Below are 26073 nucleotides of genomic sequence, written 5' to 3' on the forward strand. Positions count from 1 at the left end.
AGCTGTTACTCTGCATTTCCTAGGGTTTACATTTCATACTGTCCATACTAGTGTTCACATATCTTAGTGTATTCATACCACTCTGTTCATACTGTTCATTCTGTTAATACTGTTCATACTGTATATATTTTAGCACGTTCATACCTACACTTACTGTTTATCCTATTTATATATTTTACATATGTACATTACACTGCACAGCACTTTACTGCTTCTTTTGCACTTCTGGTTAGATGCTAAACTGCATTTCGTTGTCTCAGTACTTGTACCTTGTGCAATGACAATAAAGTTGAATCTAATCTAAATATCAGTCATGCCAGCAACTGCTCAATTTAAGCCAAGAAAGAAGTTTGGTGTAATAGTACAGAATGTACAAGGCAACCAATTGCATTCAACAAAACATTTTATTATATAATATGTCCAGGGAGAGGGTAAAGGTCCAGTCTGTTCCCCCACCCATGGTCTTCCACTCCTGTTGTTGGTAGTGCTAGATCCGGGCCTTGCTGTCACGACTGCCGCTGACAAACCTCAGACTGGAGACACACACGTCATTATAGTGGTTAAAATATAAAATATCCAAATTATTCAGCTCCTGCACATTTTATCGTAGAAAACAAAACAGGGAGATAGCGAGTTAGTTGATCATGCTCTCTACAACAGCACACATCTTGTATCTCTTCTCTTTTACCACCCCAGTTTTCTATTTTACTTTATTCTATTTTATCTAATTACTAGATTCATTTTCTATTCTATTGTTAAATTCACCTTTATTATATTGTATTTATCTAATTGTTAGCTTCGTTCTGGAGCTAGGCACCTAAGAATTTCACTATACATTGCACTGTGTATGTGACAATAAAACTTGATTTGATTTTATTTTCATTTGATTTGAATATTTTAGAGGGTTTAGAGTTCACCCACCACAGTTTCAGAAATTTCTGTGGGAAACTTGGTATTTTAGTATAAATATCACATATCTTACAGGGATTATATAAGCAGAAATTGTTTCAGTGTCTAACTGTATCTTCAAACATCTTCAACTATTTAAGTGGCATTGGCATTAAGTTTTGGATGCTACAGATATAACCAGGGGTTAAATTGGAGGTGGACGCGGGTGGACAGTGTCCACCCACCTTTAGTAAATAAATAAATAATTTTGACTGGCAGTTTTAGAAATAACTATGACAATCCAGTCCATTTTTCGTTGCTCCAGTCCATGTGTTCCCTCTAGCCAGTTACTCGCTCAACCAATCAAAAATCTGAAGAAAAAAACTCAGGAGAAACAGTCGATTATATAGACAGATACAGAAAGAAAAATATTGTTGATTGTCTTGATTATTTGGAAGCGAACGCGGTAGGTAATTTCATTAACATGTAATTTCATATCTATGCAACATTTTAAAGAGAGATTAATAAACAGCCCCCACGAACGCCGGCTATTGTTAACGGCAACTTTGATTGCCTGAGCAAAATCAGCATGTTACTGGTCAGCAGCTAAGCTAGAATTGAATATTTCCCACATGCATAACGTTTTATTCACCGGCGACTGGTGAGCTGAAAATTGGTGGGGCGCAAAACTTTCCTTTAAACTAATCATTGATCTCAATCTGTTTTCATTAGTAATTTTCCTTTATTATCAAGCATGCCAACGATTGGATTAATCAACTGGCAAGTGGCCTAACACACATACATATACCGTGTTAGGGTAAATCAAATTCAATTTATCCGTTAAAAATCCGTTTTAATCACCAAGTAGTCTACACTGAACAAACAAGATACACCAGTATGTTATCTACCGTGTTAGCTTTCAGAATAACCAGCAAAAACAAAACCTCAATTTTGTTTACAATCTACGCATTGCAGATATTTGCCATGCATACGAGTGCGGAGAAAGAAGTGCATGTATCCGCAAATAATGTTGATTAAAAATGTGCACAATTTCGTGCTGCCAATGAAAATAAATGTAGGCTATAAGGCCTAGGCTACTCGCTAAAACTGCCTATTTGGGGAGGGCTGGCTATATATGATAGTATTGAGTAGCCTATTTTGTGGATTAATTGTATTGATACTGAAGGAAAATCATGGGAAGATTCTTCCACTGCTTAGTGATTAAAACTGATTTTTCTAAATCGCATTTATCATTTAATCTCCCTAACACAATGCGAAGAAGCTGTGTGCCCCTTTCCGATTGATTAGTCAGATCGTTTGCATACTTGTTAATCACTGAAAATTAATTAAAACAGTTTGAGATCAATAATTAGTTTAAAGGAAAGTTTTGCGCCTCACCAATTTTCAGCTCACCAGTCGCTTTTATTTCAATTCGACAGTTTAAGAAAGATGGATAAAGGAGGAAGAAAGGAAGGACAAAAGTGGAGGATAACCTATTATTTTCGTGGGTAAAAAAAATTCTCAGCATTAATGACACTCAATAAACTTGAAATATTTATGTAAAAGCTTGAATCAATAGACATTCTTTTTAAAACAGTGTTTTCCTTAATTACAATTATGTGCACAATACAATAAAGATACAACTATTTTGAGCTGAGACATTCATTGGTTTGTACCTTTTTTCACCCACCTCCTACTGGATCTCAGGGTCCACCCACCTCCCAAATCCCAATTGAACCCCTGGATATAACTGACAATTACATACCTTGTTGCTTTTTGGATCCTTTATAGTTAGCTGGCTTGCTAGGTCATCAAAGTTAGTCTTCCATGCTTTCACATGTCAGGCCTTCAACAGAATAATATGTGAAGTAATTAGCTACCTGCAGTTATACTTTCTTTTTACTGTGATCATCCACATTTATGCTGCTGATCTTATCACCTGTCATTGATGCACTGCCTAACAAGCGATGTGTGTAATGACTGAATTAACCAAGGAACAACCTTGCTAGATACAAACTAGCCATGTTATCTAGTTCAGCTAGCTACCATTCATTGTAATCAGATGTACTAATACAGTCGAAACTAAGTGTTGTTAACTTTAACAATAGATCTAATAACTGAAGATAAACTTTGTATGCCAACAAACACCAATAACCGCAATTAATTTGAGGTAAATGTAGGCCAACTGACATCTGGTTATGGTAGCTAGCGAAGTGTTGCTTACGTTAGCTAACTGCATTTATAAACTAACGAGCTATTATTTTACAATAAACATTAACTAAAGCTGGCTACATAAAATACCACTATTGACTAAATTGATGAAAGGTCCGCTAATGCGTTAAAATGTCAAAAAATGCAGTCATTTCATCAACTTTCCAGCGAGCGTGCCTCGGAAACACTGAAAATGAATGGAGTTCAACGCTGGAACTATACAGTGTTTGACTCTATTGAGGCTGGCCAATAGAGACGTGCCTTACATCTTTCATAGATGGTCCTGCCCACAAAAACTTTTGGATTCGCAAAAAACAGCGTTCAAAACTTTTGGATTCGCAAACAAAAGTTTTTGATTCTCATGAATACATTTTTAATCACAAATTTATTTTACTTGCAATAAAACATTTTTTGATTGCAGTGTCGATAGTTTTGCAATCAAATCTATTTTTTGATTGCAGTGTGGAAAGTTTTGCTCTCAAATCTATTCTGTCAACTGAAACCAGTTTCATCACTGTACCATATGATGAAAATACAGATTTTGTTTCCTTGTGTGATGTAACGATGAAATAACATTGCTGGGGAGAGAGTACACATTTACTCCCTTGTACGATGTGAATTGGAGTGTCCTGAGGACATTGCTAGTCATAGAATGAATACATTTTAAAATGTATTCTGCCCACAGGACTCCCAGCAGGTGGTGGAGTGCTACAAGTCCGGGTTTGAGCCGCCTGGGGATGTTGAGTTTGAAGATTACGGGCTAAAGAGGACAGCTTCAGACTCCAACCTGTCTCACACACGCAGCAGGAGCAAGAGCAAACTGTGGCCATTTATCAAAAGAAACAGGGTAAACACAAAAACACTGATCCCAGAACATCCCCTGCCATTAAGAGAAACAGAGTAAACATACAAAAACACTGATCCCAGAACAGCCACTCTCATCGAGAGCACACCATAACTCCCAGAATGTCCCTGCCTTACTTCCTGTTGCACTTCGGTCTGCCTCAGTTATTTTGTGGTTGCATTTTATTTATTTTTTTGCTTCTTCTATTTTTTTTATGTAAACTATTTTTCACCCAGTGTTAGAATTTTGATTACTATTCAGTTTGTTCATGTCACACACACACACACTCACACACACACCATTGTTTGCGTGAGGTCTGCATATGTGTAGTCAAATAGCTGTTAAACTAAACCAGCTCTCCCTGTTTGTACCCCCTCCCCTGCCTGGTCCTTTTTCCAAAATCCTATGTGTCTGATCCGCTTGTTGATTTTTGAGTTGTAGTGTATAATGAGAGTTTCTGGGGTTTTCCTTAATGCCCCCTGAATAATAAAACTGCTGGTGCTACGGGGAACGCACAGATACCTCTGAGTGTTTGTGTGTGTATGTATGTGGAGGTGAACCTGAGTATGTGTGTGTGTGTAATGTGTGTTTGTCAATGTAAGAGTGTGCATGCATCTGTATATGTATAATATATATAGTGCAGGGCAGGCCCGTGGCATAAACGCTCTATACAGTTGTTTAGGGCCACAACCGCTAGGGGGGGGCCACACGATCCAATGTTTATCTAAGGTAAATAACGTTATTTTCGTATTTACGCTATTCATCCCCTATCACTGAACTAGCGGTATACATTTAAAATGGAACGGCAACAGAACATTTCATGAGAATGTAATGTAGTAACCCCCCCCCCCCCCCCCCCCCCCCCCCCCCCTTGCTAGACAGGCTTGTTTAGGGTTTAGGGCCACCAAAATCCCAAATCCTACGGCCGGCCCTGATATAGTGTGTGTTTGTGAACAGTGTGTATATTGTCTGTGTATTTTGTGTTTGTAGTGTGTGTATAGTATGTGTGTCTGTAGGTCTTTAGGGATGTATGTAAGTAGTGTTAACTGTGCTATAAGTGTGCTGCATGTACACTACCGGTCAGAAGTTTTGAACACCCCAATTTTTCAAGTCCAGTGAATGACCTGAAATGGTACGAAGGTAAGTGGTAAACTGCCAGAGGTTAAAAAAAGTTTAGGTTACCACAAACTGAAAATAATGTCAAATAATGGGTTATAAAAAAGGCCTTTTTCAGGGAACAAGTAATTGGTTAACAATTTACAGCTTTTTTGCAGCAATAGAAGTAAATTAAACCTTGAAAGTTGATGCAAATAATTCCTACAGGTGTCCCTGTTGATTACCTACAAACCCTCTGTCTGTATCAAATCAGTGTTGGAACAGTCTTTATTGCTACACCCTATGAAGTATTATTTGGAAAATATTGCACTGCAGGAAGTAGTATATTGCTATCATAATGGCGAGATAAAGGCAATTAACAAAGGAAGACAGACTATTATAACCCTTAAAAGTGTAGGTCTTTCCTTTAGAGAAAATGCGAAGAAAGCCAAGGTGTCAGTGAGTACAGTTTCCTACACCATCAAAAGGCACTTGGAAACTGGAGGAAACTCTGACAGGAAGAGGTTCGGCAGACCCAAAGCCACAACAGAATCATAAGACAAGTTTCTGTGAGTCAGCAGTTTACATGATAGGCGACTCACAGGATAACAGCTTCAAGCACAGCTTAACAGTGGTCGAAGTAAGCAAGACTCAGTTTCAACTGTGAAGAGAAGACTTTGAGCTGCAGGTTTGACAAGTCAAGTGGCAGTACGAAAGCCATTGCTAAAATGATTAAATAAGAAAAAGAGGCTTGTCTTGTCCATGAAGCACTGGCAGAGGACTACTGAAGACTGTAAGGTCTTATGGACTGATTAATTTTTAATTTTAAAATTTTAAATCTTTGTTTCATCACGCAGGGTTTTTGTACGCTGTCAAGTAGGTGAGAGGATGGTTCCTCAGTGTGTGACACCAACTGTCAAACATGGAGGAGGAAGCGTGATGATCAGGGGGTCTTTTGCTGGATCCAGAGTTGGCGACTTGCACAGAGTGACTAGCACCCTGAACCAAAAGGGCTACCACAGCATTTTGCAGTGCCATGCAATACCCTCTGGTCAATGCCTTGTTATGCCTTGTTAGCAAGATAATGACCCAAAACATAACTCCAGGCTATGTCAGAACTATCTTAGAAGAAAAGAACAAGACATTAGGCTTCAAATCATGGAATGGCCAGCACAGTCTCCAGACTTAAATCCCATCGAACTGGCTTGGGTTGAACTGGACAGAAGGGTGAAAGCAAAGCAACCTACAAGTGCAACACATTTGTGGGAACTTCTGCAACAGTGTTGGGAAGATCTTTCCAAACAATATTGGATTTCCATTGTTGAACAAATGCCACGAGTATGTTCAGCTGTTATATCTGCAAAAGGTGGCTACTTTGATGAGTTCAAAAATTAGAATAAATTGTGTTAAACAGAATGATTCCAAGATTTCTTTTTTATCTCCAATTGTTTATTCATTCTATGCTTTAATTTCAGAGTACATTGAATGAACTGCGTAATTTTCAATAAAAACTGGAAAAATGGAGGTGTTCTAAAATGTTTGACCGGTAGTGTATGTGTGCATACTTTTTGTGCATGTAGCATCTCTGTAGGTATGTGTTTGTCATGTATGTAGTATGTGTGTATGTGAATATTGTGTGTGTGTGTGTCAGTGTGTCTGTTTGTCTATAGTTGTGTGTGCGTGCCTGTCTGTCTGTCTGTTTGTAGTCCTGTGTATGTACCTGTCTGTCTGTCTGTCTGTCTGTAGTGGTCTATGTATGTGTGTGTCTGTCTGTTGTGGCATGTATGTTTGTGTTTGCATTTTTGTGTGACTCATCCTGTGCATTACCTGTAAAGTATATTTCATTCTGAGCTCTGCAGGTGTGCGAGATCAGCCTCTGTTTGGGGATGAAGGAGATTTTGGTGGTACAGAATGGTAGAGTTTATAGATGTTTCAGACTGAAGAATGTGGGGAACAAAATGATCCGGAAAATGAGGTTGCATTGGAACCAGGGGACCACATGTCTCAGTGTGGCCTAGTTCCTGTGCCAAGGACACAGGAAATCACAGGAGATTGTGGGATTGTGTTTGACTTTGGGAAGAAAAGAACACAAGCAGTGTGTGGCATTAATGGAGCAGCCATTACCTGCCCTTGCACAGTGGGCAAATTGCTTTTGTGAAGATTATCTGTTCCATACTGGACCGTCATAGTGAGAGAGTTTCTTTGGAATATCACATTCCAAAATTCTGTATGCTGCTGATGTGGACTACAGTGGACAGTCTAGATGTAATGCAATCTGATAATTATTTCTCTGGAAGTACTTTGAATTTGTCGAGTTCATAGCCATTATTATTAATCTGGTTTGGTCCTGCTTAAGTAAGTAGGATCAGTATGACCTGCTGTACTCCCTCCCTGTCTATCAGTTGCCTTATTAGAATGACAAGAAGGCAGGAAACCAACTGACCTGCCGGTATTTTGCAGTCTGACTTTAAGTCCCCTGTCAGATACATTCCACACCCAATTGATGTTCATATCCGATTGCATTATCATTCACATCAGATCACACGGTTTTACACTATATACTGTTGGATAGGGATGGGAATGTGGATTTCAATTTAAGCTACCATTTTCCAAAGTTTAGCCCTGACATCACCAGCTTCCATTTCAGCTTGGAAAGAAATGTGCTGGTTACTCAGGAGAAAGGGCTAAATTTCAAATATACTTTTCATGTGAATCAGAAAAAAGATAATAATAGGAATATGTAACATACTTATGGCCTTGTCAGTGTTTTCTAACTCCTGACTAACTTTTGTTGAGTCTTACTTCTCTCCTTTGTGTTTCTCTCTGCTGACTCCATTTCTCTGAACAATAGCTCATGTCCCTTTTAACCTCTCCTCGTCAGTCCCCCCCTCCCCCACCCTCTTCACCGCCATCCCCTGATCTCCCTAATGGCCCCCACTCACCCAAACCACAGAGAGAGCCTCTTTCACATCGCCTTTCCGAACTCATCAGCTCCAAACCCAGAATGCATTGCAGCTCCAAACCCAGAATGCACTGCTTGCGGAGCCTGAAGCGTGGGGTAAGTCATTCTGAGGGCATGTTCCCATAAGCGTGAACTCGTGAGCATGTTTCTCACTCTCTTATTCTCTGTATGGGCGGTATCAAGGACCTGTCAGAAATTAAGATAATGATGATATTGAAAATGAAGGAGAAAAGGTGTATCTGTCCACCAAAAATAGGAAGCAGAATCCCTACTTCAATTGTTTCATTATTTTTCAGTCGGAAAATTGACTCTGCACAATTATTAGATGTCTCTTCCCTCATAACTGATATTTTTTGTCACGCTTGATTCTATTAAAATGGCCACAGAATTAAAAAGATGGGTAACACTTTACAATAAGGTCACATGAATTGGCATTAACTAATGTAGTTGTAAACTGCTAACTACTGAAAAGTTAATCTGTACAGCTTTGTTAATGTATTTGTACATCATTAATTCATGTTAACTACTACATTTGTTAATGCCAATTCATATTGTTATTAAAACAGTTCATGTATTTGTTAATGGTTAACCAATTATAAATTTATCCTGTTTAGATAATGTATAAATAATCATGTAACTATTACATTAGTTAATGTATTTGTTAACTACTATCTAGATTTCATGCTTAATTAATGTATTTGTTCATCATTAATTCATGTTATCTCCATTAATTAATTATTTATTCTGTGCTGATTCTGATGGTATCTGAGTTCCCTTCAGCTTTCTTCACCTTTTTCTGCTTGTTGCATGTTACCGTAGTCCCTCCTTTTCGGCCTCGGTTTTGTTTTAATTTTTTAACTCTTTCACTCAGGAATCCTCTTAACACCTTTCACCTCCTGCTTCTGATTGAATACTTCAGGTCACATGATCTTGCAGTGGCTGACTTGTATTCTTGAGATTAATGAGTGGAGTTATCCATTTAGCAAAGATTTTGATGCACTGGTTTTGAAATGCTGGCAGCCATGAGACCCATAATACTACTTGCTGTAATGCCATCCTGTATCCTTTAACTTTCTTAGGAACGTGTAGTTTTTTATTAGTATCCCCTTTACCACAACCAGTATTTCCTTCCCATAGCCAGTACATCTTTATTATAGAAAATATCCCCTTCCCTTAACCAGTTTCTTCTTCTGCATTGTTTTTATTCAATTTCCAGTTTAAAATCTGCTGTATGACCATACATATAGCACTCAAGTTTGAGTATTTGTGAAAATGGTGTATGTGTGTGTGCTGGATATGAGTGTGTGTACAGTAACACCATGTAGTAGGAAAAGACTTCTTTGTCTCAGAAGTTGCTGTTAGTGTAATAAAAATAGGGCTTCTTTAATTTAAGGACCAGTTGTCCTTCTCTTCTTTTTGTCTGTCATTAATTTCCATGATTCATATTCATTATTATTGATCTCTTCTATTTTGAATTTGAATTCACTGTTTATTTATTGCATTTTTCAGGTGATATGAACTGAAAAATCAGTGATCATCTCTTATGTTGGATAGGTTGATGTCTGGGAGGATTATTCTTTTAGTAATTCTTTACATAGTAACTCTTTGTGTTAGTATCTGTAATACACACTATTTCCTTTAAGCATGGGACTGTGTGTCGTCTAATTAATAGGTCATTGAGACTAGGTTGACATAAGCAACAGCAGGGCTCTCATGAACAAGCTCCTATGTGTCTCCTGATAGTCCACTGCAGAGAACTCTCTCTGGTGTTTCTGTGCAGCAGGTGGCAAATGTTTCAAAAAACCTGTTCATATCAGATAACTCCATATTTTATAACAATTTACTCCACTTTCCCCTTTTAATGAAACTGCCTGATGATACTGTGGCAGAGTAAACTGATTACTCTACTGCTCCGTGTGTAAATTAAAGCTTGAAAACACTGAGAATTTTTAATTTTTTCACATTGTAATCGTTGGTTCCATCGCCTTCACCGCACATAGTAAGATTAAACAAGATTTACTATATATATAAGACCATATTTACAGGTGGCTAGCATTTTCATTCCTTGAAATTAGTGGGTTGTGGATTGTAGAAGTTCTGAACATACAGAGTTGGCTTGTGTTTTAAATGAACAGGAAGTTGCATTGAACTGTTGTGAGAGACAAAAATGAAGCTGAACGGAATGTCTGCGTCTCTTGTTAAGGGTACTCTCATACAGGAAGTAGACATAGCTAAGGAAATAGGAAAACCTTTTTTGAGCTCTATAAGATTTTATTTTTGAATGGTTTGTCATTTGTGCTGATGAGGTATAAACATAAAAGGTAAACCCATATCCACATGGTGCAGTTACTAATACCGAGGCAGTCATAAGCCAACTCTGGGGTATAGTGACGTGTAGTATTCTTTAACCTCCACAGGTGTATAGTAGTCTACTGTAGTATCAAGCTCTTCTCAGATACAGTGGGGTACATTGGTATTAAATAACCACATCTGGTGTACACTGGGGTACAGTAGTGTTAAATAACCCCTTGTGGTGTACACTGAAGTATAGGAGTATTCAATATACTCCTCTGGAGCAAAGTGAGGTACAGTAGTGTTAACCTCCTCTGGGGCACAGTGGGGTACAGTAGTATTAAATAACATCCTCTGGGACATAGTTTCCTGCAGTAGTATTAAATATCCATCTCTGTAATTGGTTACAGTAGTATTGAATAACCTCCTGTAGTGTCCAGTGGGGTACAGTATTATGTAGCCTTCTCTGGGGCACAGTTGGACATATAAGTATACAGTATACCCATAAAGGTACCTCTGAAGTTGTGTGTTTTCAGTGCATTTGCATTTGATGTGGTAGGGGTAAGTGAGTATAGGCTAAGGACAACCCTGTATTAGTAGAGTGTATTGTGTGTGTGTAGGCTGAGGTAAGTAAAAAGTATGGCTCTGTGTTCATTCATTATTAATTTAATACATTTTCTCTTTCATCATCTGCGCTGTAGCAGTCCAGCAGCGATAACTATTTTGACAAAGAGCTCATGAAGAGGACTTTAGGCAAACCAACATATGCCTTCGAGGCCAGACAATATGTTGTAAGTGTGTGTGTATTTTTTGTGTGTGTGTGTGTGCGTTTGTGTGTGTATCTCTATGTTTCTGTGTATGTGTTTCTGTTTCTGTGTGTATGTGTGTTTTTGTTTCTGTGAGTACATGTCTAAGTGTGTGTGTGTGTGTGTGTGTGTGTGTATACATGTGTGCATGTGCTTCAGTTTTTGTGTGTTTGTATAAGTGCGTACATATGTGTATATGTTTTTTTTTTGTATGTGTAGCAATATTCTATGTATGTATGTATTGTGTGTGTATATATATATATATATATATATATATATGTATGTATGTATGTATGTATGTATATATGTGTGTATTTATGTGCAGTGCCCATCGTAAGTACTGGGAAAGTGAAGTTGGTTTGCATGCCCAGTATTATTTACATTTTTAAGATTAACACTGAATATTTCATACTTTTTATTTCCAAGTGCTAATTAGATCCAGTGGCAGTGTACTAAGATAATAAGAATTTGTACAATTTTTGAAAGGTAGCTCCAAAACTTTGTTCTACTCCCTTTGTTTTGTAGATGACATAAATTATAAATGAGTTACAGTATGAATGGATGAATTAAGTGAAACACGTCTGGATCTTATGAATTCACATCAAGTGGAAAATCATTGAGCAAGGATTTATTCAGCTCAGAAACATTGAATAGCACACTACTACAGCAACAAAGCCATTGCAAAGCATTTCAAATGAATAAACAAAGGGTTTGGTTATGTCAATGAAATGTGCAAAAGAATGTGCAGTGGAGAATATACTTCAGCAGGCTGTAAATAAGCCCAAGTTAACTTGTCCCAATGTGACCTGAAATGGTGGATTGGATAAAATGGGTCCTGTTATTTTAAAATGGCAAAATATGCATTTCTAGAACTAGCCAGAAATGAAATGGCACATCCTGTACTTGCTCTGCATAAATTCATTATTTTTATCACACACCCCAACTGCTTAAGCACAGAGCAGAAATAAAAAGTTGCAGTAATTATAATGGAGTAATTATAATGGGTTCTGTTTGTATGTGTGTAATTATGCATGTGTATTCCTTTATGTGTGTGTGAGAGAGGGAGAGAGTGAGTGTGTGTGAGTAATGTGCTAATGTGGTTTTATGTCTGTGCCATATGTATGCACTTGTTTTTGTGAGTATGCATGTGTGTCAGTGTGCATATGTCTATATGTATGTATGCATTTGTGTTTTTTTTGTATTTATGTTCATGTTTCTGGGTGTGTCTGTGAGACACACATAAGCATATGTGTGTGAGTGTGAGAATGTGTGTTTGTTACTGTGTGTATTTCTCTGTGTGTTTGTTTGTGTGCGCACGTGTCTGTCTGTCCCAGGTTTTCTGTATGTGTTTGTATTTATGTGTGTATGTGTTGATTGGTTGACTAGAGATATAGATGTGCCACACAGACACTATCCTCAGGCAAAGATGGTAGAGGTGTCCAAATCTCTGCTACTGTATGTGGACGGCTCCACCCGGCTGATCTCAGATCAGTGCACTCTGTCCTTCCATTCAGAGCACTTTAATGGTTTTCTGCTCTGAAATTGTGTCATTCCATGGTTTTGCATTGATTTTTTATTCTATCTCTACCTTTTCTGAGAAAAAATATTTAAGAAACCATTTATAATAACAATATCAAACAGTGAATAGTTGCATATAGTTGTATGCTTTGGTGTTTATATTACCAGAAGAGAAGCTCAGTTTTTAACTTAAAATGACATCTGTCAGATGGGGCTAGTGTCTTGGGCTACAGCCACTGCCATAGCTTTTGGTCAAATTAGCTGACAGATCACATGATCACACAGTCTTGTCTGGAGTCCCCTATGCTTTTGTGGCTGAGCTGATGATCACTGTAACATGCCCATAGTCTAGATATCTTCTCCTTATTCACATAGTAAGGGGTTCATGTACAAAGTGTCGCAGGTACAGAGGCAGAGAGGTAAATGTGGTGGGGGGTGGTGGTAGGGACAGGGGTCAGATTCACAAAAAATGTTGTCCAATTCAGCTGGATCTATCTTTGTGCTGGTGACACTTTGGAATGCTGAGAAACTGAGTTCTCCTGTCTAGCTCTGCCTGTCCCTGTCCCATCAATTCCGAGTCATCTGGGACCAACAGCCTTTCTTCTGGCCTGTTCGTTTGTTGGTGACTAGTGCTATGTTGTATGTGAATCTTGTGTATAGGAGCTCCTGGAGGCCCCAGAGCTGGGACAGAGACCCCTTCTCATCCGATTCATATGTTTGTGGAGCTGGGGCACAATAATTGCAATTAATCAACTAATGCATAAGTGGAACAAACATTTTGGCGAGATCTTAAGCCCTTCATACAAGCCCTCGAGTGGCCATGACGCCGGATTTCTCAACTCAGACATTCAATGCTCCTGCAATCAAACTATGAGATGAAACAACAAACTCTGTGTCCTAGCTTTATTAGTAGACAGTACACGACAGACTTTCTAAGCGCTACCACAGTGGCGTAGGTCATCCATATAACAAGCACCCTCTCCCTGTAGTCTCATCTGCTACTACACCCCCCAAGCATGACACACTGGACAATAGCGTCTATCTGGGCATTCATAAAAAATATTATTTTACTTCCAAAAATTCGTATTTTGTCATAGCAACAAGATAAACCCAACAATAGCCCCATATTGCCAATACAGCAGTGAAAAACGCTGCTCACTGAAAAACGAAATAAACAAGACAATTTTTCTGGAATTATACTATGTCATTCTGCTATGAATATCTGTGACTAATGTGGAATAAATATACTATCTTACCATTAGTTTCACATGTAAACAGGTCCCTTTCAAAATTCAGTGGTCACTTATGAGCAGTGCGCACAAAATGCCCAAAGCAAGTTCAGCCAGCAAACTCAAAATTGCAGCCGAAAAATTGGTCGGCCCCATTGAATGCATCCAATTGCATACACACAACATTCTGCTCTTACCCGTAAAATCACAGGCACACAATACCAATTTTTAAACCTTTTTGAAACCAACATTCAGTCCTCTCAGTGCCGCTGCTTGCCTGCTCGGCTTTGCGTGCTTCACTTGCTGCTGTTCAGAATTGCGCTCCTCAAAAAATTGCTGCTCTTCCAATCGCTGCTCAAAATATTACTGCTCTAACAATCGCTGCCCAAATAATTATTGTTGTAACAATTGCTGCTGAAAGAATTACTGCTCTAAAAATCGCTGCTTAAATGGGTATAGGCTATAGCCTACCTGCTGGATAGTTAGAGCTGTGTTTCCTGCATGCTCCGTGACATTTGATGACGCCAACTTTTGTGTTGTGAGTATTGTACCATATCGGACCTGTGTTTTGTAGTTGTTCCAATGACCTTCAATATGCACTTATTGTAAGCCACTTTGGATAAAAGCGTCTGCCAAATACATGTAAATAAATGTAAATGTAATGTGTCGTCCGGCTACCGTTGTTGAACTTCTAACTCGGTTGTACCTGCCATATGACTGTAAAGAGAGCGTTATTTAAGCATTTGGTTTTAATGAAACCCTGTGTAACCCATGCATTTCTTATCGTCCTTGCTTGGTTGTTGTAAGATTTTTCCAACTGGTTGATAATAGCACCAAAGCATTGCTAGCCAGCAAGGGCTGGCTTGCAAGAAAGAAACTTATTTATTTTCAGTATTAACGTGACCGTTGTTATGGAAGACATGCTCTCCGTCAATTGCCAGTGTATTTTCAACATTAAATGATCAATTCTGTCTGGTATAAAAATAAATGAATAAACAAAATATATAAATACTACGATTTGAACTTGCATTACAATAAAGTCCTGACCAGTGTTTGGGTGTTTAGGTGGTCAGCATTGTTGGCACCGAATGAGTATCTTGTTGCTAACGCTTATATAATCCCTCTGAAGCCTAAACTAATCAATGCGTTCTGCACAATCCGTTTGCGTCCCACTGGGAAAAATTCCAAGAATGGGCCTTGTTTAGTATTTTGGTTTTTTCCATTACCTGTTTGATTCTCCTGCCAGAGATTAATAGCATTTACAGCTGCTAACACGTAAACTGTCTAATATTCGTGATATCATGATCGTATAACTTTGTATCACTGCTGGTAACTGGTTGTTGTTCTTCTGTGGTGAATTGCTTGGATTAGACCAGTTTGTTCCAGAAGTGCGAATACATGATTGTATAGAACACCTCCTGAATGAGAGAAAAAAACATTCCCCTTAATTTTATAGCAATCCAATTCTTGCAATCATCTCTGATTCTTTTGGACTATTCTGCTGTCTTTTGGTTTCTGCATTTTGGGTTACTTTGGAACAAAAGCTGTGATTTGGTGTCTGCTTTCATTTATTTCTTATGTGACTGTTCTTGTCAGTAACCTTTGTTAATTGTTTTAAGGTAGTTGAACCTCGTCTATAGATTAGACATGAATATTTGTTGTAACTTAATAAATTTCTTAATTTTTATTTGTTGTGAGTTGTACATTTTGATAAAGGTTGATCCAAACAGTTTGCTCTGCCTATCAATGAATTTGGCAATTTGATTGATAATTCTTATCTTTGATAATAATTACCAGATTAAATCAAGTAAATATATTTTACTAGCTATATCTATACCAATTGGTCCCATCATCATGTTTTGTCTGAAAAAACAATCTATTTCATTTTATCAACAAAACAATTTTGTTAAATATTTTTTGCCCAAACTAATATAAAAGTAGTACTGATAATTATTTTAACATGTATTTTGCACTCAAAATTAGGAAGTATCGATGAGAGTATTGATAAGTATTGGTATTGATAAGCAGTATCAATACTGGTATTGGTATTGATAAAATCCTAACCATACCCATCCCTAGTTGTAGAGACTAACTAACTAACTAACAGGTGCAGTTTTATCATGACATGGCTTGCCATTGTACCCCTTTCTCTCTTGATTTAAGCGCTTCTTTCATGGTGACTTGACTTGTGACTTGCCTGATCTGAGCAATGACTTGACTTGTCGTGCTTGACGTTTAGCAGTGACTCGACTTGACTTGCTTGAGTCAAAACACAGTGACTTGGGACTTGCTTGAGACTTGAAGGTTAAGACTTGAGACTTGCTTGTGACTTGCACATGTGTGACTTACTCCCACCTCTGGCACAAATGAGCACAAACAAATGCAAAAACCTTTACCCGTCACCCTCATGGGATCTGGGCAAAAACAATAAACTAGAACAACAAAGAAAAAATAAATTAAATTATACCCGGTCGCTTTTCAGCCTTTTTTCGCAGCCTGTACGTGCTCTCTCTCGCCGTCATGGGGATCCCAGTCTCAGGCGCCTACTGTGGAAATCCTGGGCTGATTCATAACACAATCCATGTGTGTGCCTACTTTACCTGTAGGCGTGGTCCTCTAATTGCCCTGAATTCCTCTCGCAAATTGAGCCCTGCCACACTGATGTTCAGTATCTTAAAATGAACTTCATTCCTTTTCTAGAAGTTACAGATTTGGTAATGTGTTCCAGCTTGCCATTTCTTGAAACCATTAGCGTTCCCTGCATTTAAGTGGTGCTGCATTTGGGTATAAGGAAAACTACTTTGACAAATGCTTTGTGGAGTAATTGTGCTTTTGAGCTGAAGGACAATGTCTTCTGGAGTATTTCTGGACATTTTGTTACAGAGATGTTCTTTAAAAGCAAGGTAATTAATAATTTAACTATTTTTACAGCCTGCAATTATGCATTATTTGTGGCTATCTTTATCCTAGATCAATGGAGTGCAAATTGTGCAGCTTTATTTAGATTTTTATTAATCTTGCTTTTGCCACAGTGTACCAAAAACAGAGAAGTAATCTGCGATAATACCAAAGCCTGTATTACCTGTCGGGCTAAATTTGACAATTTTGAGCATATTTATTGTTGCAAAGCTTATTTCCCATTTCGCTAAAGTATTAGTATTACTATTAGTAGCTTATAATTTGTAATGCACATTATTAGTGCTAACAAGGCTCTGCGTTAGATTTTACACCTACATTTTTACACCTAAATCTCACAGCCCTATTTTTTTTTTGAGAAGTTTCCAATCTGCCTCCTGCAGTCGCATTACCATTGTAGGACAACCAAAAAAAAAGAATTCCCTTCCTTTTCTGCTCTCCTCTCTTGTTTTCTCTCTGTCTGAGGACATAAAACACCATATCCCTTTGTAAACTCCCAAATGACCCTGTATCTGTTAATTCTAACATTCCGACCTTATCTACTACTTCCCCTCTTGATCTCCATATCTCCCATGCCAGACGCCCTTAACTGAAGAATCAAAGGCTATTGATGACACCGGGGGGCTTACAATCTATCTACATATGGTAGAGACATAGGAACAGATGTTCGTGCCTGGCGAACCATGCATGAGGTGCGAACTCTCTCACAGCCTGATAGCTTCGGACCACGACAGCTTGGCGCCTGGATAATTGCGCTGCACTCCCACAGAACGCTACTGATGACTAGCGGGCACCCTAGGTATTTCAAGGCCGCTCCATCTACGTAAACGAATGGACAAAAGTAGGTTTAGATTAAACAATTACTAAATACAATTCTTAACCAAACTGGTCCGAAACAAAATGCGAAGTGAGTGCAGGCTATTAGAATTAGACGGCACCGCAGTTCTGAATCCCCTAGCTGGCACCACTAAGGAAGGATTAATCATCTCATTGTAACCAATTCCTAAAATGATCATGTTTGGTCTGGTTATTGTCCAAAATTCCCGACGAAGGTCGGGGAACGAAGCATATTCCAATAGCTAGTACAGTTAAAATATTATACCACCTCATCAAATTCGTCTTAATATCGTAATAAAAATTATCGGACCCTACCCCTGAGGGGAAGGCGATTGGGAATGGAGGGTGGGCCTCTAAACGACCAATGGTAGCCTGAACCGCCCCCCCCCACTCTGGCAGATATTTTTAGGTGAGAGACACTCAAACCCATTACTTTTTCTTTATTCTTTCATCTTTCGTTTCGTCTTACTTTTGTTGTTCTTCATCTGCTACCTAAGCCCTGGAGTACATTGCGTTCTGAAAGTGCCGTGGCCTTCATATCCCCGCCTAGTAAGCCTGGACCGTTATACTGTTGGACCTCCAGGTGTCCTCTCCGCTCCAGAACCGTAGCCGCCTACATCTTGGTACACCAACGCATCCGTGCTTGCTGTGACGTCCGTGGACGGGGTTCCTGTACCGCCGATTACGGCGCAATTTCGTCGGGTCCGAGCTACATTTGGTAACTTTTAAAATCAGCGCATTCCGCCTGGGCTGGGGTCTCGGAGATCTTTCTTCCTTTCCTTTCTTCCCTTCTACTCTCGTAAGTATCCCAACAGATTGACCTTCCATTTGCTGTTAGCTGTCCAAGTGCGCCTCTTGTGAGACTAATAGCTAGGTGGTTGGTTAACGACGGTGCAATCAAGCACAGTACAACCCGGAAAGCCTCCATTCTATTGTACATTAATTTTACTCCGTAGCCAAATTTGTATTTCTGCATTCTCTATCCTCTGGCAGGTTCCGGGGTAGGACTCAAAAGCAGACCAGATGTCCAGAGAAAAAACGTGGAGATTTATTTCCAGAAACAGGGTACAGGATAAGCAACAGTCTCGTAGTCAGAATACAGGCGCAAGTCGAAAATCCAGAAATCCAAACACAATCAAGCAAAGGCACAGAATCAGGAGCAGAGACCAGGTCGAGGGAAATAGGCGGAAGTCAAAAACCAGAAGCTAGAATAACAGAGTAGGCAAGCTAAATACGTAGTCGAAAAACAGGCAAAATTCAAAAACCGGGAATACACAGAGATACGGAGTATAAGGCTTGAACGGCACTGACAAAAACAGAGGCACGATCTGGCAAAGACTAAAGGGCTAACAGAAAATATATAGCAACAGAAATGAGTGGAAGATGAGACGCAGGTGAAGATGGCTGCTGAGGCTTGATTGAATGATGAGGTGAGCAGGTGGGACTGGGGCGGAGCGTGGGCGGGAACCAGGAACCTAAGGGAAAAAAAACCAAAGCACACCCCATGCACTCACACACACACAAAAAGCAAACATGCAAAAGTAACAAAATAAACCGATAAAAAATGAAATAAACAATAAAGAAACAGGAACACAACGGAGACTCAGGCTGACTTCCTGACATCCTCTTGCATGCGCGCCTCTCTGTCACCTACTAACTCCCCGTGCTTAGATCCCATTGTGTTTAAGTATATTATATGTTTTGTCCACAAGGTCTTAGCTTTTAATATTTTAATACTTTCAGTAGGTGGTGTTACATTATCTTAACCGCTTGTGTGTGTGAATCATCTATAGTCATATTGTGGTTAAACTTAGAATAGTACCGTCTGTCTTCCTTTTGTTACCCTAGTTATATGCTTTTATATATTGTGTGTCGTATTAGGTTTTGTTTTTATTGGGTAAACTTCACTGCTTTGATTGCAGCCGCGTCACTTCATATTAAATTACTGTATTGATATAATCATATCATTGTTAAACCTAGAATAGTACCGTCTGTCTTCCTTTGGTTACCTTAGTTATATGCCTTTATATATTGTGTGTCGTATTAGGTTTTTGTTTTTATTGTGTAAACTTCACTGCTTTGATTGCGGCTGCGTCACTTCATATTAAATTACTGTATTGATAAACGTTGAGTTATGGTTTCTCTCTCACGTTGACAGAATGATCCACTAGCGAAGTCGAACAGAGGTATCTGAATTCAGATTTATAAATATATATATTGGGAGAAAATCCCACTCGCATATAAATTAAGTGGTAAGGTTGATAAGGGTGAACCGCGGCTGCTCTGGGTTCAGTATTCAGAGTGCCGAGCCGCCCACAGGGCAACCGGAAATGATCCCTAAATGGTTTTATTCACGATTATTAAATCGAGAGGGGGCATAAATTAATTCATAGACAAATTGCAATTAATGATCGACCCCACCTAATCTATCAATCTGACACCATACTGAAACGTTTGCCTGGTCAAATGTCCTATCGGCAAAAGACTTTATGGCCTGCTACCTCCTTTGTAGTTCCAGAGTATTATGTAATTTCATGCAAGTTTCCCTGCCTGTCCTCTTTTACATCAGTAGCATCCAAGAGCATTACCAAACCTGATTTGCTTTTCTGTTGGTTCATCTGAATTTTGCAATGATTGAAATTCTGGGACATGCCTTTCTCTAAATGCCTAGGCTGAGTCTGCAAAATGTGTACTGTATAAGCATACTGTTTAGTGTATATTTTTAATAGGCCAATGAAATGTGTAATATGCAAATAAATGAAATTATAATAATAAGAAATATTAAATATACTCCATAATATACTGTGGAAGTGTACTAATGTTCCACCCTTGTGCGCCCCTGCTCATGCATTGAAGTAAAATGTCAGCTGAGGTGCACCTATAAAATGAAGCTGTGCACCATATTTATGGGATCAAAATGGTTGTTTACTCCTGAAAAGTTTGTTTCTGAATATGTTTAGCAAACGCCAGAAATAGGAATACAAAGGCAATTTTGCCTACTTGGAATTTTTCCCATCCACTCTGCTCTACTTGTGTAGTTTATGGTGGGCAAGTGCACTGATTCAGACATGGCCCTAGATCTCAAATTGTGATGAATCTGCATGATTTGCTCAGTCCTTCTAAATGAAGGATACTGTTCTGTTCTGGGCTTGCTTCTTAATCCCTGAAATGACGTTTCATTTGCTTGACCTAGTCAATACTTACAAATCCTTGCATTTCATACAAATGTGGCACCCTCTAGGTTTGGGTGGTCCATATAAGAGAATGATTTACAGTTCAATAGCCTGATGGAATTAAAACCTAGTTAAAGCCCAGTCTCATTACATTCAGTTATTTCTAACAAAGTCATTATTGCAGGCATTCCATTTCACACTATGCAGTTGCTCATGAGCCTCCATTCATGACTGATGCCAGCAATGCTGTCCAGCCCTGGCTGTGCTCTAAACTCCTTCTCTGCTAAGGTGGAGGACTGCCATATAGCCGTTACAATTGCCCAGTCATCCAGGATCGGTGCAGCTACCATGTCAGCTCCTAAAGTTCCCAAGGCAACATTCAAAAATCATGGCGGTAGTCATCTCCTGCTTTCCAACACTAAATTAGGCACAGTAAAATACATTACATTTAGCAGATGCTCTTATCCAGAGCGACTTATACAAATTTTTACATAGTATTTACATTGCATCTCTTTATACAGCTGGATATTTACTGAAGAAATGCAGCTTAAGTCACTTGCTCAAGGGTACAACGACAGTGCCCTACCCGGGAATCGAACCTGTGACCTTTAAGTTACACGGCCAGTCCCTTATCCATTACACTACACTGCCACCACCAATACCAAGGGCTTCAATCAAGCTCAAAACATGCATGTCTAAATATGTTTGCCTGTGCTGCTAACATTTGCTATTTACATTAGACTGCGTCCTCTCTCCCCTGTCCTTCAGGATTTGTGCTGCTACCACAGCAGCTCCTAAGGTTTAAACAGCCACACTCAAATCCATGTTCTGGTGGTCCCCTGCCATTTTAGAAGGATATATCAGGCTCAGTATATCATCCAAGGACGTCATCCAAGCTCAAATAGGAAATTCATTGCTTGTGCTGTGTTAATTACATTAATTACTTGTGTTAAAAAATAATATTAATTCAGGTGGTTTCTGGGCACTGACTCTTGAAAAGTAATATGTCCTTTTCTGATCCCAGTATCATCAGGTGCCATGTATTAGTAAGTGGAATATCAAATTGGTCTTCCTGATCTAAAAGGTTTTTTTTCCACCCATTATAATAACAAGGCACATACTGTACGTAATATCATTAAAAGGAATCGGGATCTCATCCAATGTGATAAGACCTTGCGCAACATTTTTCCTGACCCACCTGTTTTCTCTTTAAAAGGGCTCTTACCCTTGAAGTTAGACTGGTACATAGCCATTTACCCGCAGATGAACAAGTCTCATGGTTGCCATTGGCACCTATAGATGTGGACATTGTAAACAATGTGACGTAGTAGTCAGATCAAAAGGGTTCACACACCCAGTAACACAACAGACGCATACTACTGATCATTTTATTGACTGTAAGACTACACATGTTGTTTATATACTCTCTTGTTCTAATTGTGATGCTTTTTATGTAGGATGCACAAAACGTTGTTTACAGGACCGCTTAGCCAAACATAAATATGCTATCAAAACTGGCAATTTTTATTATGCAATGGCTAAACATTTTAAAGATGCCCACCAAGACGTTTCCGTTTCATTTACAGCCATAGGTATTGACTTTGTCCCGTTAACATCCAGAAGAAGTGAAAGTCAGAGAGTAGTCAATCAAAAAGAGAGCTGCTGGATTCAGAAGCTCCAGGCCACTACATTTCCAGGACTTAATGGCTCTATAGGCATGGTTTCGTTTCTATAGATTTATGTATTGATTATTAGTATTTTAGCAGTTCCTATAGATATAGATGTATGATTATTTTTGTACTGTTATTGTTTATATTTGTGTATTGTTACTTGTCGATTTTCAGTGGATTTAGTCTTACACTGACCTCTGGTGATGACTGGTCTATAGTGTTTTCTGTACCAACTGATTTTCTGATCAGCTGTTAGTCATTTGAACTAATTGCTACTCCTTTGAATGTTTACCTGAATTGCTTTCATTGTTTAGCCCTGACGAAGGCCGTGTGAGGCCGAAACATGTTGGTGTAGTTTTTAAATGTTTCTATATGAACTAGCCCTTCATTAAAGGCTTTTTATTCTAAGAAGAGTGCCTTGGACTTGCTGTACTCATTATGTTGTTGGTTTTTTCCCCTGATTTTTTCCAAAGAGCACCTTCACAATACTTTTTTCGGCTTTTCCCTTTCTAGAAGCACCGAAGCCCTCTTTTTGTTCTTTTGGTCTTCCCAATCGTTCAGAAAACAGCAGATTCTCTGCTGTGCACATAGTTTTCTATCACTATTACAATGTTAGCATGGCCAACGCCTGATCCACTATCTCAGCTTGCGTGCTGGAGGGATATCGGTATGGTCTTCCATCGGTATGGTCATTCAGGAAACAGCAGGTGCTCTGCTGTCCACATAGTTCACCATCACTATCACATTATGCTAGCATGGCCAATGTCTGATCCAGGATAACAGCTTGTGTTCCTCCTCTGAGCTGGAGGGATATCAGTATGGTCTTCCTGATTTCAAGAAGCAGCAGGTGCTCTACTGTATACATAGTTTTAGTCTTTGTCTATTGGATGATCTTGTCAGGGTTTTGGTGGGTTGGACCCAAGCGCAGAGTGAAAAAAGAGACTCAAAAGGTATATAAAACAAAGACTTATACTTATAACAATAAACAAAACACTCAAACAATAGAAAAAACTTGGAACAAAAAAACAAACGACAAGGACAAAAACAGTGAACAGAAACAGGCAGGCAGAACACAGGCAGGCAGAAACACAAGCAGGTCAGAACACAGGCAGGCAGAAACACAAGCAGAACACACAAGCAAAAATACAAAGACAGAAAGGCATCTAGAAACACAGGCATAAACAAAGTCAGAAACACAAGAAACCAGCACCCCAGTCAGGGAGACAAAGGACTGAAATAGACTCAAAACTGACAAGACACAGGAGGGCACAATTAACAATTAAACCAGGACAGGGTGGGAACAACGAGACACAAGCAGAAACAATAATAAAATAATTGAAAGCAATAATACAGTTATCCAACAGGGGAACGAGCAGGATACAAAACAGAAGTACCGCCATCTGGTGGCCCAACAAGGAAAACGAGAGACAGAAACACAGAACCATGACAGATCTGCTGTTTTGGGGGCTTTCCTGTATTTCTCCTGTTTAGTAGGGGAGATGTATAGTACTCCCTGTTCGATAGGGTAATGCACGCTGGTGCATGCACTAATACCTGAAGCAGATCCATTCATCACCAAACCAAAAAATGTATTTAAGTATTCAAGTAAATATTTTAATAAGTGAGTTGTCCTGACTGAAATTGTCATGAACAATCCGTTTGAGAAATAAATAAGCAAATAGAAAGCAGGGGTAGATATTTACAACAGCCATTTGCAAAACACCACTCCTAATTTAGACTAATGTAACAGTTCATTCTAGATTTAATGATACCTCTTTTATCCAGTAGGAGACAGTATAAGCTTTCCAACGGTGTATCGCATGCCTCATTTTATTTTCTCTAGAAGGGTTCAGACCTGTGCAACCGCTTCAACTTTTGCTTCATCACTGCATTGTGCAGTAAACCATAACATTACACAGTAAAATACAAGCACTCATGACGAAAATTCTAGGGAGAGTTCAGAAAAGGGGGATGCAGTCTAGTCAGGATGCATACGAACATGTACATATTACTGCTTGTATTCAATAATTAACCCCTTCGCGCAAGCCCCCTAGTGGTCGGCCGGCCGGCGTGCCCAGATTACTGAACTCAGACATTCAGTGCTAGTGCAACCAAAGTACGAGTTAAAAACAGAAATGCGTTGTTTTAGTTTCATAAGTAGACGATACACTACAACTATGCCGAATACGGAGTTTTGCAGTGCCACCATTGTCGCTCTGGTCGTTCATTTAACACGCCGCCCTCCCTGCAGTCTCATCTACAACTACACCCCCCACCCATGACATAATGGACAATATTGTCTATCTTGGTATTCATAAAAATATTCTTTCACCATTAAAAAATCGTATTCTGTCATAGCAACAAGATCAACCCGACAACAGCCGTAAGATATGCCAATACAGCAGTGAAAACGCTGCTCACTGAATAACGAAATAAATGAGAAAAAGTTTTAAAAAATGATACCATGCCATTCTACAGTCAATATCTGGGACTAAATATTGAATAAATATACAACCTTACTGTTGGTTTTACGCGTAGAGATGTACCTTTTGAGACTGAGTGGTCATACATTGTCTTGGAAAATCCCTTTGTGAAATATACGCGCATTTGTGATGCCTGGGTATCTTCCAAAATAGCTGTGTGTAATACCACACATGTTGTTTACGGCGTTGTCGCCCTTTTTAGTACAGACTGGCTTGATTAACAATTCCTTTATTTAGTAGGTGAGAGTATAAGCTTTCTAACAATGTATAACGTCTAATTTTGGAATCGCGTTTTATAGGTCAGCGTAACCGGAAATTTTCTTATCATCACATCCAATTACGCATTCACTCTGTGGTAGCAGTAAAACAAAGACGCTGCTAACAAATTGTTGTCAACTATTTTTAGGAATTTCTTGGAAAATACTATTATTATTGAGGACCTCTGAGCATAGCTAAGCCATATGTTTGCTGATAGACCTAGCTGACATCGTTTTCTGGTGTAAGACAGGAGCGGATAGAACTATATAATTGGTTTCCTGTCTCTGTCTTTATCTACTGAAAACAGATTTCATCATTCCTATGTAAGTATTACGTTATTTTTGAAATTGAGTGTCTTTAAATAGGTTAGTGGTATTATATAATGTGGATATTTCACACTGTAATGTAAGCGTTAGTTAGTAGTGTAATAGTTTTTGTGAAGCATGCAACAGTGATGACGTGAGAGTTGGAGCATTGCCAAAACGTGGTGGACGGTTGAAAATTGTTTTCATGCCGTCCCATCCCCATACAAGGAAAGATACGAGAGTACAGAGTATAGAAATACATACAAGAGTTAATTATTACACATTTAGGTATTGAATCGCATTGTGTGACAATCTTTTTGCATTATTTTTTAACCTGATAGCAATGTTCCATCTTAAAACTTCATAAGGGGCTCATTTATATGCTTTATAATGAACAAAAAGCATTTTATTCATTTTTGGAGAGATTTTGGATATGTTTCTGGACCCCTAGATATTTTACACTGCTGTACTGATGGAAAGCTTGTAATTCCCACTTGAAAAATGATGCAACAGTGAGTTTCTTGTGACAAAACAGTTGATTTGCAGTGAAACACGTGAATATGTTGTGATTTACAGCAATGCATGA

General features: G+C 38.9%; 1 protein-coding gene across 12 annotated transcripts in view; it reads left to right on the forward strand.

Moving 5' to 3' along the window:
- Positions 1-26073, forward strand: part of LOC118237336 (formin-binding protein 1-like) — a 185430-nt gene that overhangs the window by 129103 nt on the left and 30254 nt on the right. For 5 of the 12 annotated variants that reach the window (XR_004767148.1, XM_035435933.1, XM_035435937.1 and 2 more), the window contains 3 exons: positions 3785-3946; positions 7890-8096; positions 10994-11083. Coding sequence is in view for 11 of the 12 variants with exons in the window: in XM_035435933.1 (XP_035291824.1) it covers positions 3785-3946; positions 7890-8096; positions 10994-11083 (459 nt within the window). In the remaining variant the exon portion in view is untranslated. The remainder of the gene's footprint in view (positions 1-3784; positions 3947-7889; positions 8097-10993; positions 11084-26073) is intronic. The other 7 variants (XM_035435931.1, XM_035435930.1, XM_035435935.1 and 4 more) reach the window with 5 other exon arrangements.

The sequence above is a fragment of the Anguilla anguilla genome, chromosome 10 (genome assembly GCF_013347855.1).
Source record: "Anguilla anguilla isolate fAngAng1 chromosome 10, fAngAng1.pri, whole genome shotgun sequence".
In the NCBI taxonomy this organism is placed as follows: domain Eukaryota; kingdom Metazoa; phylum Chordata; class Actinopteri; order Anguilliformes; family Anguillidae; genus Anguilla; species Anguilla anguilla.